Source organism: Sphaerodactylus townsendi, linkage group LG12 (genome assembly GCF_021028975.2).
Source record: "Sphaerodactylus townsendi isolate TG3544 linkage group LG12, MPM_Stown_v2.3, whole genome shotgun sequence".
In the NCBI taxonomy this organism is placed as follows: Eukaryota; Metazoa; Chordata; class Lepidosauria; order Squamata; family Sphaerodactylidae; genus Sphaerodactylus; species Sphaerodactylus townsendi.
The window spans coordinates 27,789,700-27,806,774 of record NC_059436.1 but is presented as its reverse complement, the minus strand read 5'-3'; the positions used below and the strand labels follow the sequence as shown (position 1 = coordinate 27,806,774).

General features: G+C 46.7%; 1 protein-coding gene across 2 annotated transcripts in view; it reads right to left on the bottom strand.

Annotated features, from left to right (window-relative positions):
- The window catches only part of SEMA4C (semaphorin 4C), a 63,099-nt gene that overhangs the window by 13,283 nt on the left and 32,741 nt on the right, over positions 1-17,075 (bottom strand). For both annotated transcript variants that reach the window (XM_048513065.1, XM_048513066.1), the window contains exons 3-7: positions 6,361-6,509; positions 4,897-4,959; positions 2,655-2,753; positions 2,434-2,530; positions 916-1,032 (exon numbers count right to left, since the gene is read on the bottom strand). In XM_048513065.1, the coding sequence (XP_048369022.1) occupies positions 916-1,032; positions 2,434-2,530; positions 2,655-2,753; positions 4,897-4,959; positions 6,361-6,509 (525 nt within the window). The remainder of the gene's footprint in view (positions 1-915; positions 1,033-2,433; positions 2,531-2,654; positions 2,754-4,896; positions 4,960-6,360; positions 6,510-17,075) is intronic.

The following is a 17,075-nucleotide window of genomic DNA, read 5'->3' as shown; positions in this document are numbered from 1 at the left end:
CCATCCATTACATGGGTCTTTTTTAGTAGTAAAAAAGTTTATTTTGTTGTCTGACTTCTTTTCCATACTTAGCATGGTAGAAAATTGGATAAGGGTGTCAACATTTGACTGTGGAGGATCCTGGTTCAAATCCTTGTTTAGTCACGAAGCTCACTGAGAAGCTACTAGCTAAATATTACACTCCCCAAGTGGAAGAGCCCACCACACAAAACATCTGTCTGCTAAGGACTCTCCCTCTAACAAGCAGAGACACTGGAATGGGCAGAAAGCACACATGCAACGGGCACCAGTATGAAGTAATGGCCAGAGTGTGAAACTAGGATCTGGGATATCTAGGTATGAACCTCCACTCTGCCTGGGTGAGCCTGGCTCAGTCACACACACTCAGTCTAGCCTACTAGTTGTGAGGATAAAATGGAGAAGAGGAGAATGCTGTTAAGCCATTTCGGGATGCCACTGGGTGATATACTAGCAATCAGGAGATACAACTCTGCAGGCAGGATAAAGGGTGATATACTAGCAATCAGGAGATACAACTCTGCAGGCACATTTGCTGCCCCATTATCTGCTTATCACAGGGATGCCACTGTCATAATTCCCACGGTGAAAGAGCGGCCCTCGTGTGGCAAGTGTAATATACTGTCGGGCACGAGTGGCCAGCGACCACTCCCTTCTGCCTTTTCAGAGAATGCTTTCAGATGGAACCAAATGAAGTACTGAGACACAGAAAGAGGGGGTGGGGGTTCCTTCAGGTTATCTAATCTGATGTTGACAGGCATGATCTATATTAGCTGCGCCTACGGGCTGGTCGAGATCTTTCCCTAGAACCCATCACTCAAATCACGCAACTCAAAAATAGCCACGATGCATTAAAGCGCTGCATGCAGACCCCTTCTGCCCAGGACATCATCTCACCATTGAGCCAGGTAGGCAAGTACTCCGTTTTGACAGAAGAGCGAGAGCCCAAGTTGCGCAGGATCACAGGCTCGGTACCCAGAAAGTTGTTGAGTGTTGCTGAATACAGATCTCCATCTGAAGGGGTCCAAAAAGAAGAAGCGAGCCTAAGTCAGAGGCAACCCCAAGGTCCAAGATAGAAACAGGGAGAGCACGCTAGCAAACTGTCAGTCACCTGAAGTGAGTGCCCTCTAGGTGAGGAATCTTTGCAAAAGTTGCTCCTTTCCCTTCTAGGCCACAATCAACTGACAATCAACTGACATGTATGTTTGAGCAAGTGTAATTTTTGGCAGGCCGTGGGCATTTTGCAAGTCCAAGGCAGAGAGATGCAAAATCTGCATGGTTCCCAAGGTCAGACTGTGGAGTGTTAAAGTGGGCCAGGTCCAAAGCAAGTTAAGTGGCCCTTATGGCACAATGAGGTAACCAGCCACCGTACCATAAAGCACGGTGAATGGTCGAGGCCAAGCAGCCCCTGAGGTGCTATCAAAACTGCTGAGGCTTGGCTTTTTCTTACTCCTGGATGCCAGCAGCCAGCCAAGGATGAATAGAGTGGTCCCCTGGGTTCTTTCCCATTAAGTTAAATGGCTGATCTGTCCCACTGGCTTTGAAGAAGAAGAGAAGAAGAGTTGGATTGAGATCCCCCCTTTCTCTCCTATAGGAGACTCAAAGGGGCTTACAAACTCCTTGCCCTTCCCCTCTCACAACAAACACCCTGTGAGGTGGGTGGGGCTGAGAGAGCTCCGAGAAGCTGTGACTAGCCCAAGGTCACCCAGCTGGCATGTGTTGGAGTGCACAGGCTAATCTGAATTCCCCAGATAAGCCTCCACAGCTCAGGCGGCAGAGCGGGGAATCAAACCCGGTCCCTTCAGATTAGAGTACACCTGCTCTTAACCACTACTGCTCCTTGGTCACATATAGGTCAATATAAACACCTTAAACTGTGCCCAGAAACAGATTGGGAGCCAGTATGCTCTAGTCCAATGATTGCTAACTTAGGCTATTGGAACTCACAGCTATTAACCATTGGTTAGAAGAGGGAGAGAAATCTCTGCTCTCTGCAAACAGCAGGAGCCTCCACAGAATGGTGCTGCACACAGTCCAGTCTCCAGGAATGCCACATATCCCAGGAAAGCAAGTAATTACACTTCAGCAACACTCTGCTTCCCATGGATGGGCAGGCTGGGCTTACAGCAGGTCATTCCCAAGTGCCAGGAGTGCCGGAGGCCATAAAGGAAGGTGAGGCTGCCCTGGGTGGCAGATCTGCGGCCCCATCAAGGGTGGCAAAGCAATAAACATCAATCAGGCCCAGGAGGCATAATCCTATTAACAGTTTATCTTGCGCAATTCATTCCAACAGTCCTAGCACGAGAGAACATTGCAGCAGACCATATAACTTGATAGAGGGATAGCAGGAAGGTGATTCTCATGGGGATTTTCCACAATGGATGCTAAATGTCTTCGTCCAACTATGGATCTTACCCACAATGAGGCCTGTGTGTCCCTTGGCAGGGTCATAAGGACACTTCCCCTTGCCATCTTCAAAGGACAGCCTGTTGAGAGAGAAACTGGCCAGATCCTGAAAAAGGAATCACAAAGAGAGAGAGAGAGATGGTCGTTATGGAATTGAGCAGGTGACCACCTGCACTACACTAAACACATTAACATGTTCGCACCCATGACAGCGCCCTCTTAATACTCACAATGTAGGCACATTTGGGCTGGAAGGCGTAAGTGCCGCAGGTGTACATGTGAGAGCTATTGTAGGTCTGCAGGAAACGGATGTAGTTGAAGCACTCGGTCTGCAGAGAAAGGAAGGTGGTTGTTTGCAAGCATCCAAGGGGCATCCGTGCTTAGGGCTGCATATGTTTAGTGCCTGCACTATTCATGTGTATGCTTCAGGACTCAAAGAACTTTGGCTAAAGTTTTGTTCGCACGGCTTCAATAAGAAGCTTGAGAGTGTGCAGGTAATGCTGGTGCCTTCACAGCAGCCCCAGGAGTGCTGAGGAAGGCACCAACATAAAAGAGCATTATTCTTCATCTCTTTCCATACTGGCACAAGCAAATCATATATACAAATATGCCAGTAAGTATATAGTGTGCAGTTATGAACTTGCAGAGTTCCGCTGTACTTGGAGCAGAAACATAAGCCCGACACACACAGTATGTAAAGCTCTGCATATGTAAAGCTCTGCATCCCCACGAAGGACTGAATCTAAGTGCTGGGAGAGCCAGTCTGGATCCCAGCAAAATATCAGTCTTCAATGGGGCCCACTCCATTTTTCAACTCAGTGCTAATCAGCCACTTTGCTCTGGGATGAGCTAAGCAAACAGCGGCATTGCCAATGATCTGGAACTCAACTGTTTGGGCAGGAAGAGACATGGGCAGTTGCTAGCAACCCAGTATGCAGCCAGATTGTCCTCCCCCAAGGCTGAACAGCTGTGTCTAAGAGGGGGCAAGGCTGACTTCCAAAACTGGCAGGAGTCATCTTTTCAACAGTAGTCCTTGGATGTTTGCAGCAGCCATATTACTTGTGCTTCCCTCAGGCATCACGCAGCAAGGATTTGTGTCGGTCTGAGAACTTTGCAGGGGAAGGTGAAACACAAACCGGACCAAGGGAAACCCAAGCAAAGGGGGGCGGGGGTGCTTGCTCATGGGAAGAGGAAAGGAACATGGTAGATTTAAGCGAGGCCCTCAAGGCAGAACTGGGCTGTGCACCAGAAGGCGCGGAGGAGGGAGAGCGGGAAGGAAGGGAGAGCCATCTCAGGCAGGCACCTGCCTCTTGCATTGCAAGACATCATTCAGTGCACAGCTAGACTGAAATACTACTGAGCTAGGCGGGGTAGGCTGCAAGTCAGGAAATCCCAGATCCTGACCTACCAGGAGATCACAAAGTGGCCTCAGGAAAATAATCATTAACTTCCCTTCCCTTCTCCCCAATATGGGAATTTATGATATTGGCCCATATTGTAGAAGGCCAGTGTACGGTTTACTCAGCTAATGAGCGAACATAAAAAGTGCTAATTGTTATTAATGTTATAATCAACATATTTATTGTTATAATGAATGGGATTTGTACTTGTGGCCGACTGCAAAGAACCCCTGGAGAATACGGTACATGTCTGTATGTTCTGGTGGAAGGTTCACTGTGACCATTGTCAGGAATGGCAGGCTGATTTTACCACACCCACTCATCATAGCAGTACACAGAAATTAATGGCAAGAATTTGATTTTTTTATTGGGGGGGGGGGGATTAATTTGGCTCAGCTCACTTTCATGACCAAACCATTGAGAACTGAGACAGTCTGCATAGCATAACCCTGTCCAGGGTTCTGTTTCTTGAGCTTAATTCTTGCCCAAGGCATTTTTTTTTAAAAAAAGAAAAATACTTGAGCTGTGCTACTGTTATAGAAAAAGAGGAGTTTGGATTTATATCCCCCCTTTCTCTCCTGTAAGAAGATTCAAGGTGGTTTACAAGCTCCTTTCCCTTCCTCTCCCCACAACAGACACCTTGTGAGGCAGCTGGGGCTGAGAGAGTTCAGAAGAATTGTGACTAGCCCAAGGTTACCTAGCAGGAATGTGGAAACATATCTAGTTCACCAGATAAGTCTCTGCCATTCAGGTGGAGTAGGGACTCAAACCCAGTTCTCCAGATTAGAATCCACCTGCTCTTTAACCACAACACCACATGATTTGAAGTGACTTTCAGACAAAAGGAAAAATAAATGGGTTTCCTGCACATCTCAAGCAGAAGACTGAGTTAAAACCCTTTAGTCTGAAATGACGCAGCCCAGGTGCAGGCTCCTCTGAGAACTAGGCCTTGGTCACTCACTGTCAAGCATAACAAAATGGCAAACTCTGACTTTTACACAGAGTAACTGTTTTCCGTGGTCAAGGATGAAGTGCAAGGGAAGGCAGGGACCTCCACAGCGACTTGGTTTACCTGGTTACTTTTGCCCTTCTGGATGCACTCCGCTTTCTTCTCTGATGGAGCCTCCCAGAAGATCTGCCAGAAACAATTAATTACATATATAAACTGTTGCCCTGCATTATGATACATGGCTTACCTCACAGCTTTAACGGGACAATGCTATAAAAACAGTTGCAAACAATTCTGAAAATGCAATATTCACTTAGGCCTAAGTGAAAAGTCAAAATATACCTTATCAACACCCCCCCCCCACACACACACACACACCCGACACACACACAACACCCGCCTGCCTCTGTCATAAGGAGACTTCATCTCTGCAGACTACTCCAGTTATTTCACCACCTGAAATGCAACAGTCCAAATGGCTTTTCCCCAAATTGAGACGACAAAAAACCCAAGTTCAGGCACAGGCTAATAGAGTCTGAACTTGCGGAGATTGAAAATATCTTGGGGTCGTAGTGGATTGTTCAATACAAATGTCAACCGAGTGTGCTGCAATGGTAAAAATGGGAAGCTCTATGCTAGGGGTTATTAGGAAAGGGACTGAAAATAAAACGGCAGATGTTACAGTGCCCTTGTATTGAGAATACTTTGCACAGTTATGGTGACTGTACCTGAAAAAGGACATTGCAGAGCTGGAAAAAAGTTCAGAAGAGAGCAATCAGGATAATGATATGTTTGGAGCACCTTCCCTATGAGGAAAGGTTAAAGAATCTGGGACTTTTCAGTTTAGGAAGAAGATGAGTAAGAGGCGACATGAAAGAGATTTATCAAATTACGCACAGGACAGAGAGAGTTGTCAAAGAGAACATTTCCTCCCTCTCCCAAAATATGACAACTCAAGGGCATCCAATGAAGCTGGTTCAGAACAGACAAAAGGAAGAACTTCTTTATACACAGCGATTAAAATGTGAAATTCAATGTCAGAGGATGTAGTGATGGCTACAGGCATAGACAGTGGCTAGTAGCCATGGTGACTAAAGTTCAGAGGCATTCAACCTATGAATCCCAACGCTAGGAGGCAACATCAAGAGAAAGCCTCAGGCTCTATATGCTGCTGGTTAGACTTCCAGAGGAACTGGATGGCCACTGTGTGATGGGATGTTGGACTAGATCAGGGGCCTTGAAGCTTTTTAGACCATCAACCCCTTCATGGAATCCTCGATCCAACATAAAGCCCCAGGCCCATTAAATAAATAAATATTATCAATGACAAACTTTTTAAATTTGTGTAATATCACGTAATGTCTGATAGGGGCTATGTACCAGCAGTGTAATTTAAACTTATTGTGTCGTTTTATGTATTTTTCTTTCATACACAAATGTCAGCTTTTGACCCCCAAACCAGAACAACCTCCAGCAACGCTCTTTCGATATTCTTGGTAAAGAGCATGGAAGCTGAGCAAGACCTTGACAAAACTTCTTCATCTGCAAGCCCAAGGCCTGACAAAACACAGGCGCGCACACACTCACCGCTTCCTTGAGTTCCACAGTACTGGTGCTTAGGGCAAAAATGGCTTCTCGAGCTCCAACGTAGAGAAGCCCTTTGGTGTGATCCAACGTCAGTGTGGTATAGTCAAACACCCCGGCCTTGGAAAAATGCTTTGTCACTTCCTTCAGTGCTGCAAGACAAAAGTAGACAGTATTCAAAGGACTGAGTGAGGAAAATAATCCTCTTTATAATTCTCTCTTTACCCCCACATGATGTCATATAGACCTGGGGCTTGTCCAGAGAAGGTGGTTTGCACAGAGAACCCATGTAGGACATTCATAGCTCAGATAAGAGTATCGCCAAAAACATAACCATAGCTGGGGGGGGGGGGTTGATGAGGTATTACATGGTTTTACTGTGTGGTGGTCTCACTCCCACGACCATCATGGATCCCTCCTCTGACTGGCCACACCACTTTGAAAAATGGAATATTCCTTTATCTCTCTTTCACAAGTACACACACACTTTTCTCTCTGCATTTCCCCCTCCAAAGTTCACATACTCCAGCAATCCAGTTCATCTCCCCAGAAATTGCTTTTCAGATAGCAGCAATCCCTGAACAGAACGTCTCTCCATCAGCTGCCTTCCACTGCATGCAGAAGGAAAATGCAGTTCTATTGATAGAGCCAGCCACACACAATTGCCATTGAAGCTATCAGTGTTTTGATGGCATACATGTCTCTCTATGCCTTTTTTAAAAAGGCAAAACAAAAGCCCAGTCACTTTGCTGCAATTCTCCAGAAAACTGAAACAGAGTTGAAAATTAATACATTTTTTTAAAAAATGTCCCCAGGTTGACAAATCCTGACAGTGTCTCCAATTTCTGTTTGGAACTGAACTGCTTTTATTTTGCACAACTGCATTCAAACCAACTGCTTTTTGAGCCAGGGCTTCACAACCCAGAGTAAACAGTGCTCTTCAGAGTTTCTGATTTCAAGATTTTACAAGAAATTCTGCACTTGAACCTCCTGAAAAGGAGGGGAAGAGGAGATTGAAAACAGAAGTAAACTAAGAAGGGTAGAAAGAGAATTCTTTTTGCTATCCAGAAAACAAAAGACCAGAGATTTACAGAACCCTGAAAGGGCTCTTGTCAAACAACTATATCAAATGCAACTCGGCTTCCCTTTGTGAAAGAACTAAAAGCTTTCTGGTTTTAAAGAAAGAGAAAGATCAAGTAGGACATGTTGGACGTAGGAAACTGGAAAACAATGAACTGCAATAGCCAAAAGGATGGACTGTCTTTCTCTACATCTAAAGGAAGCATGGAACCATAAAAATCAATATTAGACAACTTGGGGGCTCCACACCTCCCTGCAAATCAGAATTCGAACATCAAGAACCAGTCTCAGGAATGTCACTCAACCCTCCTACCCTTACTAGAGCTCTCTTCCTACTCTTTTCTCTTTCCCTGCGACAATCGTGGTTTAGCACGACAAGCACACTGAGGTCACCACCAACTAGGGTCTGCAAATCAGCTTCATGAACTCGGTTTGAAGCCATGCTGATTCAAGCCATCGATGGGCCATGAGCATTTGCCACCAATGTTTGTCAGATTTCAGATCTGAGTGTCTAATGCCATTGGATGTGGCAGCATTGTTTGACCAGGGGGAAGAATCTTCTGCCTCTCTTTGGGCTCTGTCGAAATGCATGACGGGTCCCCGGGAGCATCGATTAACCCTTCTTGCTTTCGAGCAGCTACCGGGTCAAAAGCCTTTAAGTCAGCAGAGGCAGAAAGCGCAGGCACATATTAGAGAGATTAAGGTCTCACAGCATGACACTGTCCAGATGCAGGAAGATCCGGGCTTTAACCCTTGGGGGACAGGAAGAGCAGGAAGAGAGGATGCTGGGAAAAGTTTGCAGGACAATAGCACGCTGCAAACAACTAGCCCCTCTCTGATTGTGAAGGGTAAGCCCTTTCGGATGCCTGCATTGTGATTTCCAGGAGGATGTCTCTTTGCTATGCTGGCACAGGGAATGTTAATCCAACCAGCTGCTTTCCCCTTCTCTGTTCAGTAATTAGCAACTTAGAATCCACACAAGCCACTGGAAGCAGGGAAGCCAGGGTGGGGGAGAAACAGCGGTTTTCACTGAAGCAGCTACCCAAAAGGCTGCATAATATCATCTGGAGCTCAACACCGCATGACAATAAAGGGAGCAGAGAGAAAGGAAGATTGGGCACGGTGGGGGAGAAAGTGGAAGAACAGGCATTCCCTTTAGGTACTCGGCCCTTTCTCCTTAATCAGTGTAGTACACAACACTGATTAAGGAGAAAGGGCCGAGTACCATCTCAAAGCTCCTGCAAAAAAATGTGCTCATCCCTGAGAGAGGTAACTTGAGCTGGAAGAAAGATCCTTGTGATGGAGAGAACTGAAAGTAGTAGGAAAGGGACATCACAAGCCAAAAGCCATGAATGGCGATAACTGCTGGCTTTCATGGCTTTAAAGCCAAATGCCTGGAGATTTAATTTAGGTCTGCTTGACCAGCTACATGGAGCCTCCATGCTGAAAGGCAGTGTTCCTCAAAACCAGCGGTTCTCAACCTATGAGTCGTGACCCCTTTGGGGGTCGAACGACCCTTTCACAGGGGTCACATGAGACACTCTGCATCAGTGTTCTCCATCTGTAAAATGGATAAATGTTAGGGTTGGGGGTCACCACAACATGAGGTACTGTATGAAAGGGCCGCGGCATTAGGAAGGTTGAGAACCACTGCTCTAAACCTTGGCAGTGTCAGCAAAGAAGGCTGTTGTCTTCTGAGCTTCAGGGAAGCATCTGTCGGCCACCATTGGAACCGGGATGCTAGACCACAGGTGGATCTGTGGCCTGAATCAGTGAGTCAGCTGTTATGCCTGAACAACAAGAATCAAGCAGGAAAGGCAAGCTGTGGAGGATACTGAGTCAGGTCATACACCATGCTGGTCATAGGCAAGCTGGGCTTCGCCCCTATCTTTTGCCAGGAAGAAATGGTGGGACAAAGGAGTTTCCTTTTCCAGTAACAACTTGTAGCTGTGCCGTGCGACATATTAGCCTTCCTCCCCCTCCAGTAATATGCCCCTCCTGAAGCAGCTAAACACTTTGGGAAACATCATATATAGAGGCTTGCACAGCCCCGCTGTCTGCCAGCCCTGATCAAAAGGCCATTGTTTGGGATATTCAGAGTGGTAACTGGAGATGGGGCACCCAGCCTGTGCAACAGAGGACCCCTTTCCCGGCCGGCTCAAGCCTTGAGTGCACTGCTTTGTTCGTGGAAGAGACGCGCCTCTGTGTGGCGGACAGCAAATCCCCCGGGGAACTTGATAACGCATAGGAAATGGCTGCACTCAAGCTGGGCCGGAGTGAGAGAGGGGCATCCTGCTAGATCAGGGGTAGGGAACCTTTAACACTCAAAGAGCCATTTGGACCTATTTTCCATGGGAAAAGAAAATACTTGGAGCCGCAAATAATTTTTGACATTAAAAATAAAGATAACACTGTATATATTGGGTTTTTTTACCTTTTACTCCGCTCATTCTGAGAAGCGCATGGATGCATCTGCCCTGCTGCCTGCAGGGAAGGCAAGGATGGAGCCAGCGGCTCGGCCTCGCTGGCCGCCAGGAAAGCGCCCGCCCCGCTCCAAAGGGGCAGGCGAGAGGGGAAGCCCGCGGCGCGGCCCAGCCAGCCGTGGGCAGTTGGTGTGCCCGCCCTGCTGCCTTCAGGGCGGGCAAGGATGGGGCCAGCGGCTCAGCTCGTGGAGCCGCAGCGCAAGGGCAGAAGAGCCGCATGCGGCTCTCAAGCCGCAGGTTCCCTACCCCTGTGCTAGATGCTTGTTGGGGAGGAGGGGGAGAGAAAAACCCAGCCAACTGCTGCAAAGACCACCTGGGCTTCTGATAAATGCCACTGGACAGGCAAAGTGAGGAAGACAAAAGGTAGCAGCTTCCTTTTCTGCCCCAAGCATCAACAGCAATTGGCCATGCCAGCAGGGGCTGATGGGAATTGTAGTCCATGAACATTTGAAGCGACAGAGCTGGACACCCCTGATCTACAGTATATACTGCTGCACAGATTCGATCTGCTCACAGTTTCATATGGTTTACCAAACATTCCCAACAGCTCACTCACTTGGGAAATCTGGACCTGTAGGAAACTTCCACATAAGGAAGAACTCAAACATTATGCTGCACGCTGTTCAAGATATTCCAGCAACCAGAGGAGTCTGAAAATGAGATGTTTGTACTGCATCTAAAAATGGTTTAGGAATTTCCAGGACACCTCTAGGCAAAGGCACTCCCACAGCAATGAAAAACAAAGCAAGCTCAATCATAATGCAGTAAACGAAACAGCAGGATTTGTTCCTTTTAAAATGGCAGGATCACAATACAGGAACAAGCAAGAAGTCAAGAACTTCCAAAGCCCACAGTGATATTCACTGAAATGTCTCAAATTTGTCTAGACGAGGATCTCCCACGCTTAAACCCCTGACCTTGTAAAGGCCACTGAGAAAGTTAAAATTTGATACGTGGATAGCACAATCATCACAGCGACCAGGAAAGAAAAATCTAACCACGGCACACTTGTACAAATCTCTCCCAAAGCCAGGAATTCAAGTGCACCCAAAGCAGCTGAACCATTTTCACTGGGAAGATGAAATTTAGTCCTCACATAGTCCAGGCAAGTCAATTAACAGCCATGTTTGAAAGGGAGATTTTTGGAAATTTCTTCACATAAAAACAGGGACTCAACGCATAGTCTGGAATGTACAAGATTTTTTTTCAAGCAATCCAGAAAGCTGAAGTTTGGCATTTATGAAGGACAGTAGGTTTTTATACCCCACTTTTCTCAATCTCGCAAATCACCTTCCCTTCCCGCAACAGGCACCTTGTGAGGTAGGTGGGGCTGAGAGAGTTCTGAGAGAACTGTGACTGACCCAAGGTCACCCAGCAGTCTTCAAGTGGAGTGGGAAATCAAACCTGGTTCTCCAGATTAGAATTCGCAGCGTGGCGTAGTGGTTAAGAGCAGGTGGATTCTAATCTGGAGAATCAGGTTTGACTCCCCACTCCTCCACCTAAGTGGCAGAGGCTTATCTGGTGAACCGGATTTGTTTCCACACTCCTACATTCCTGCTGGGTGACCCTGAGCTAGTTACAGCTCTTCAGAACTCTCTCAGCCCCATCTACCTCACATGGTGTCTGTTGTGGGGAGAGGAAGGGAAAGGAGCTTGTAAGCCACCTTGAGTCTCCTTACAGGAGAGAAAGGTGGTACATAAATCCAAACTCCTCCTCTTCTTCTTCTTAAGCACTACACCACTCTGAACCCCAAAATTCACAGAAAAGAGTTGAAATTGGACCTTGTAAACACACACACCTCTCACAATGAAAAGTGGGGAGAGCACAAGGACATTTTCATCATAACAGAGGCCAGAATTTTTGCACAGGGATAACCAATCTGCACAGAGAAGAGAATGATTGGCAAGGGAGTTCTGTTGCTGGGTTCAAGCCTGGGTATGTAGAGGGATAGTCCTCAGGTAGGAACTATGAACCCATGCCTGTAAAGTCTTGATTTGGATCAAGACCATCCAGGGATGAAAGCAGCATTTAACTCTCTTGGCTCTGGCCCAGTTTCTCTAAATGAAATTAGGCTCCCTATGATGTTACAGCCTCCTAAACAAAGAAAACAGTTGCATATCCTTTTTCTCCCGTTAAAGGGCTAACAGCTGGGGCGGATTTTAATAAGTGAAACCACAAGCGGTAGAGGGTTTTTCCCCTTCCCTCTCTGACCGGCCCTGATCCAAGCTGGTCCCGATCCTCCACACGTTTAGATGTGTGATTATCTCCTCTAGCTAGAAGCTATGGCACTGTGGCTCTGTGCTGTGCATTGAGCTAACAGCAAAGGGAGGGAGGTCAGTCAGATAAAAAGCAGTAAACGAATTTGACGCTTTGCTTTTGAGCTAGCAGCAAATGACCCCAAGTCTGCATAAGAAGGAGAAGATCTGAATCCCTGTTTCCGACTCTAAGACATGAGCTCTATGCCCAAAGTATCCCTGACACATCTATCTGATCGGCTTTGCTTCCAGCTGCCATCCCTGGTTGACTAAGTCACCCCGCTAGAATCCTTTGCTTTCAACTGCCACTCAACTGCCAACTTCAAAATGGGGCCTGCAGTCCTCCTGGAATTAAAGCTGATCTTCAGACTAAGGAGATCAGTTTCATTGGAGAAAATGGCAGCTTCAGAGGGCAGACTCTTGTTTTATTTTATTTATTTATGTTGGATTTATATCCCGCCCTTTCCACAAAGGGCTCTGGGCGGGTCACAACATCCCCACTGAGATCCCTTCTCTCCCCAAACTCTGCCCCTAAATCTCCTGGAATTTCCCAAGCTGGAGCTGGCAACCCTACTTCCATCCTTTTGACAAGATACACACCAAACCTTTTCTGGAAACCCTCAAAGATGTGGATGCCCTGGTCTCCCTAGGCCAGTGGTGGCAAACCTATGGCACTCCACGTGCTCTTGGACTACAATTCCCATCAGCCAATTGGCCATGCTGGCAGGGGCTGATGGGAATTGTAGTCCATGAACATCTGGAGTGCCACAGCTTCACCACCACGGCCCTAGGCAAATTCTCTCACTCCATTCCACATTCCCCAGTCAAGCAGGGAGGTATCAATGTACTTCCAACAGCCCATTCTCGCATTAACTGTCACTGCCCTGCCCCCCTTTCATGATCACATGCTGCTGTCTCTTATCGGCCTTCTGGACTCATTTGCCCTGCAGTTCTGCTCTGGCTTCTGCAGCAGGATGGGTTAGTAAACTGACCGCAACCGTTTCCTTTTTCTTAACAAACGCTTAATCGACAGTTTAATCTCCAAATGGATCTGGTTGTACTTATTATAGAACAACGGCAGCTCCAGCACATTCAGCAATGTTTGCTACTTAGGTGATTACTGGGCGAGGAACGTAAGGCAGGGAACGGCAGCACCCATTCCGCTGCATGCATTTACGGACATGTGCATTAGAAACACATGTAATTTTCATTTATGTCCTGCCTCCCCTTCTATCATAGAATTCAAGGCGACTGGCAGCTAGTGCAGTACAGAAGTTAGACTAGCATCTGGGAGACACACATTCAACTCCCCTCTGGCCCGAAGCTCAGAGCATGATCTCAGGGCAAGCCACTCAACAGGACCTACCTCACAAAGTGGTTGTGCGGATGAAACGGAGGAAGAGAAAACAGTGTGTCCTATCCAGAACTCCTTGGCGAGAGCAAAGGATAACAATGTTCTTCCTAACAATGATGTCATATGCGATACTCCAAGACGGTTCCTTATTCATGTGCTGCCCAGAAACAGACATGCTCAGCTTCAGTGAGGTGGCTGAATCATGTGCCTTGAAAACACACTCTGAGAGACACACTCTGAAACCATGACAGTTCAAAAGGATCCTCCCTGCTTCAAATCTTTTGCTTCTAGAGACCTGGGGGAGAGCCGTGAAGCCTTTGCACCTTGAAAAGGTTTCTTTAAAAAGCACCAAGAGAAAAGAGGAATGAAGGCTTATTATGAAGGACTAGAGGGGCAATTCAAGCATACGTTCCCCTGCCCTGAACTGTGTTTAGTTAGAAGGGTTTTTTTCCCCTCCTCTAAAGCCTAGGTTGCCTAAAAATGCAACTGTCCAGCAGAGTTTACTATGCAGAAAGGGCACTGCACACATCCATTAACCAGTTCCAAATCAGAGGCTCCATCCCAGAAGTCGTCCACCTTCCCCAGCAGCAGCTGCTACCTCTTCCCTGGTCTAGCCCCTTAAATGTTTCCCTGCAAGTTTGAAGGGCTCAGGGCTTCCTGAGCTCCCGCTCCAGAATCTGCAAGTTGCCCAGCACCCAAAGACCCTGCCAGGGTCAGCATCTGGGACAAATTAGGCCTTGGAGCTGTGCAGAAGCTGCCACAAATTTAACTGGCTGATCAAAAGCACAGAAAAGTCTGGTTTCAATCAGCTCTTCTCCCTCACCAGGACCAGAAGGAGGAGGAGGAGGAAGGGTTTCACTTAAGGGAAGGAAGCCTCCCTGACTCTCTAGGAAGAGGCATCCAATGGCACACAGGAGGCCTTCAAGAGTCCCAGGGTAAACCTGCTTGGGAGAAACTAGGAGCAGAACTTCTCTGCAAGCTCAGTGCTATGGCCAGACATTTAACTCCTTCCCCCCTGTGCTGTTTTCCTGATTACGATATCCTCCTTGCCCAACTGTTACTTCCTTCACTGGGAAAATGAGGCACAGAAAACAACTGAGGCAGAGAAATTGTATAACTGAGGCACAACTGAGGTTGGGAGAGAATGTTTTTTTAAAAGACACCTTGTGCCAAGGCCCAGATCTGGACATTCCTTCTCTTTACCACCCACCCTCTTCCCTGGATACTAAGAAACATTAAAGAAACTGAGAGGTCTTTTCACAGGTCTCAAAATATCATGGGCAGCCGTGGGTGCTAAGCAAGAAGGTATCTGACTTTTCATGCACTACATTCAAATACACTAACACCCTAAGCCAGTGGTTCTCAACCTGTGGGTCGCGACCCCTTTGGGGGTTGAACAACCCTTTCAAAGGGGTCACCGAAGACTCTCTGCATCAGTGTTCTCCATTTGTAAAATGGATAAATGTTAGGATTGGGGGTCACCACAACATGTGGAATTGTATTAAAGGGTCGCGGCATTAGGAAGGTTGAGAACCACTGCCCTAAGCAGAGTTTCACCCTTCAGAGTCCACTGATTTCAATGGCCTTAGTACTTGTATAGTACTGCCCCAGGTCTGGCTGAAGGCTGTATAATGCCGTTACCTTGCTGAAGCTAAGAAGGCTTGAGTCTTGTCAATATCAGGATGTCCATAAAGACTACCCAAGGAAATCTACACAACAGTTGAGTCCCATGATGGCACTTCTTGTTTTAGAAATTAAAAACTTTGCTCTCAAACAACCTTGGGCGAGAGGACAAGAGCCTCCCCTCTCTGCAATCTGCACCCTCGATTGAGAACTGGGCTGCAAAGATATGTACTTTCAGCCCAAGGGTCCAAACAAAACCGAAGACTGTCTTCATTTCGCTTGCCTGCACCTCACACCAAGCACAGCCTCAAATTCAATTACAAACACTGTTTCATAAAATATGACAAGATATACTAGGACAGATTTCGAGGTATCCAAGAGAATTGAATTTTTAGGGCGAGAAAACATATCTAATTCCTGATTGAGCAGACAGCTAGGAACAAAATGTGTCAGCATCTACGAATCGATAGTATTTATCATATATAGTACTATGGTACAGCAGCAACTTAACAACACATTCATAGTATAGGTTTGTTTAGAATCCACTCATTCTGTACGGTTTGTGCGCCTAATATTCTCTCCAATGGAAAACTGCATGCTTGAGTGTTTAGGAGGAAGGCAGCAAATTGGGAGTGGTGGTGGTTGTGGGGAGCTCACTGGATAGGCAGAAAAATAATCCTTCCTACATAAAAAAAATATTCAAGAAACCCCTAAAGGGGCCCAATAAGGACTGAGCATGCTCCTTGCCCTCAGAATGTTAAAAGGGAGAAAGTTAAAAGGGAGACAGTGAAGAAGGGAAATGGGAAATTAGTCTGCTCCAAAGTTTATAGTTTCCTGGAGAAGAGGATTTGAGCTGGGCCAGGTTAAAATGCCCTACAGCCTACTCACCCAGCTTTTCCTTCCTGGTCCCTCAACTTCTTGTTATACTTCGCAGCTATATACCACTTTTCAGTGTTTAAAATGTTTTAAGGTGGGTTGATATAATCACCTCTGTACTGCAGATGTCAAAGAGAAGAGCCTGCCTCAGGTTACCAAAGCCCCTTCTTATATCACACAAGGGTTATAGCCCTTGCTTCTGTGTGGTCCCTTCATAGACTACTCGCGTATCGCTGCCAAGCGTTCTGCAGAGACTCAAATGGAAGCATTTCCTATGCGTAACATATGTATTATGAAATTAGTAATCCAGAATGTGACAACAGCCACAAGCTTAGATGGCTTTCAAAAAATGCATAAAATGTGGTTGGCTACCAACAGCCAGTTAAACAGAACCTCCATGTATAAGGGCAACATGGCTCTGAATGCTGGGGGCTGATGACACACAATAGGAGGTGGCTGTTGCCTTCATGAACTTCTTGGAACCTTTCCAAACACATCTGGGGGATCCCTGCAGGACTAGGAAGGACCTTTCATTTGTTCCAGCAATGAAGTTCCTTTGTTTGAACTGAAAATTGGGATAGGGAAGGCACACTACAAAACTCTGCGACACATATTTTCACGTGAGGTGCAGGTTAGAGGTCTGTTGGCAAAATCATGATGAATGGAGAACACGGCAACACATACACCCAATGGACTCCTATGGTTGTAAGTTTTCAGAGAGCTCAACATAGGGCAAGCCTTCTCTCAAGGGGGCTCATCTGTCTCATCAAGGGACCCCAGAGAATCCCAGGGCTCCCCAGAACACAGCCTGAAAACTCCAGTCCTAAAAGTACTTTCCCCAAATTTTCTGCTTTACCAGAAGAAGCATTTTCAGTGAAGTCACTGACTAATGCAAAGACTAATGCCAGATTGCTCGTGACCTCTAATGAAAAAAATGTCCCCATGCCTTCTACAGCTGACCCACATGGCATAAACTCAGCAAGCCCATTCTGCCAACTCGGGCATTTCAGATTCTTAAAATGGTCTCTGCAGCGGAGCTGGCGGGAT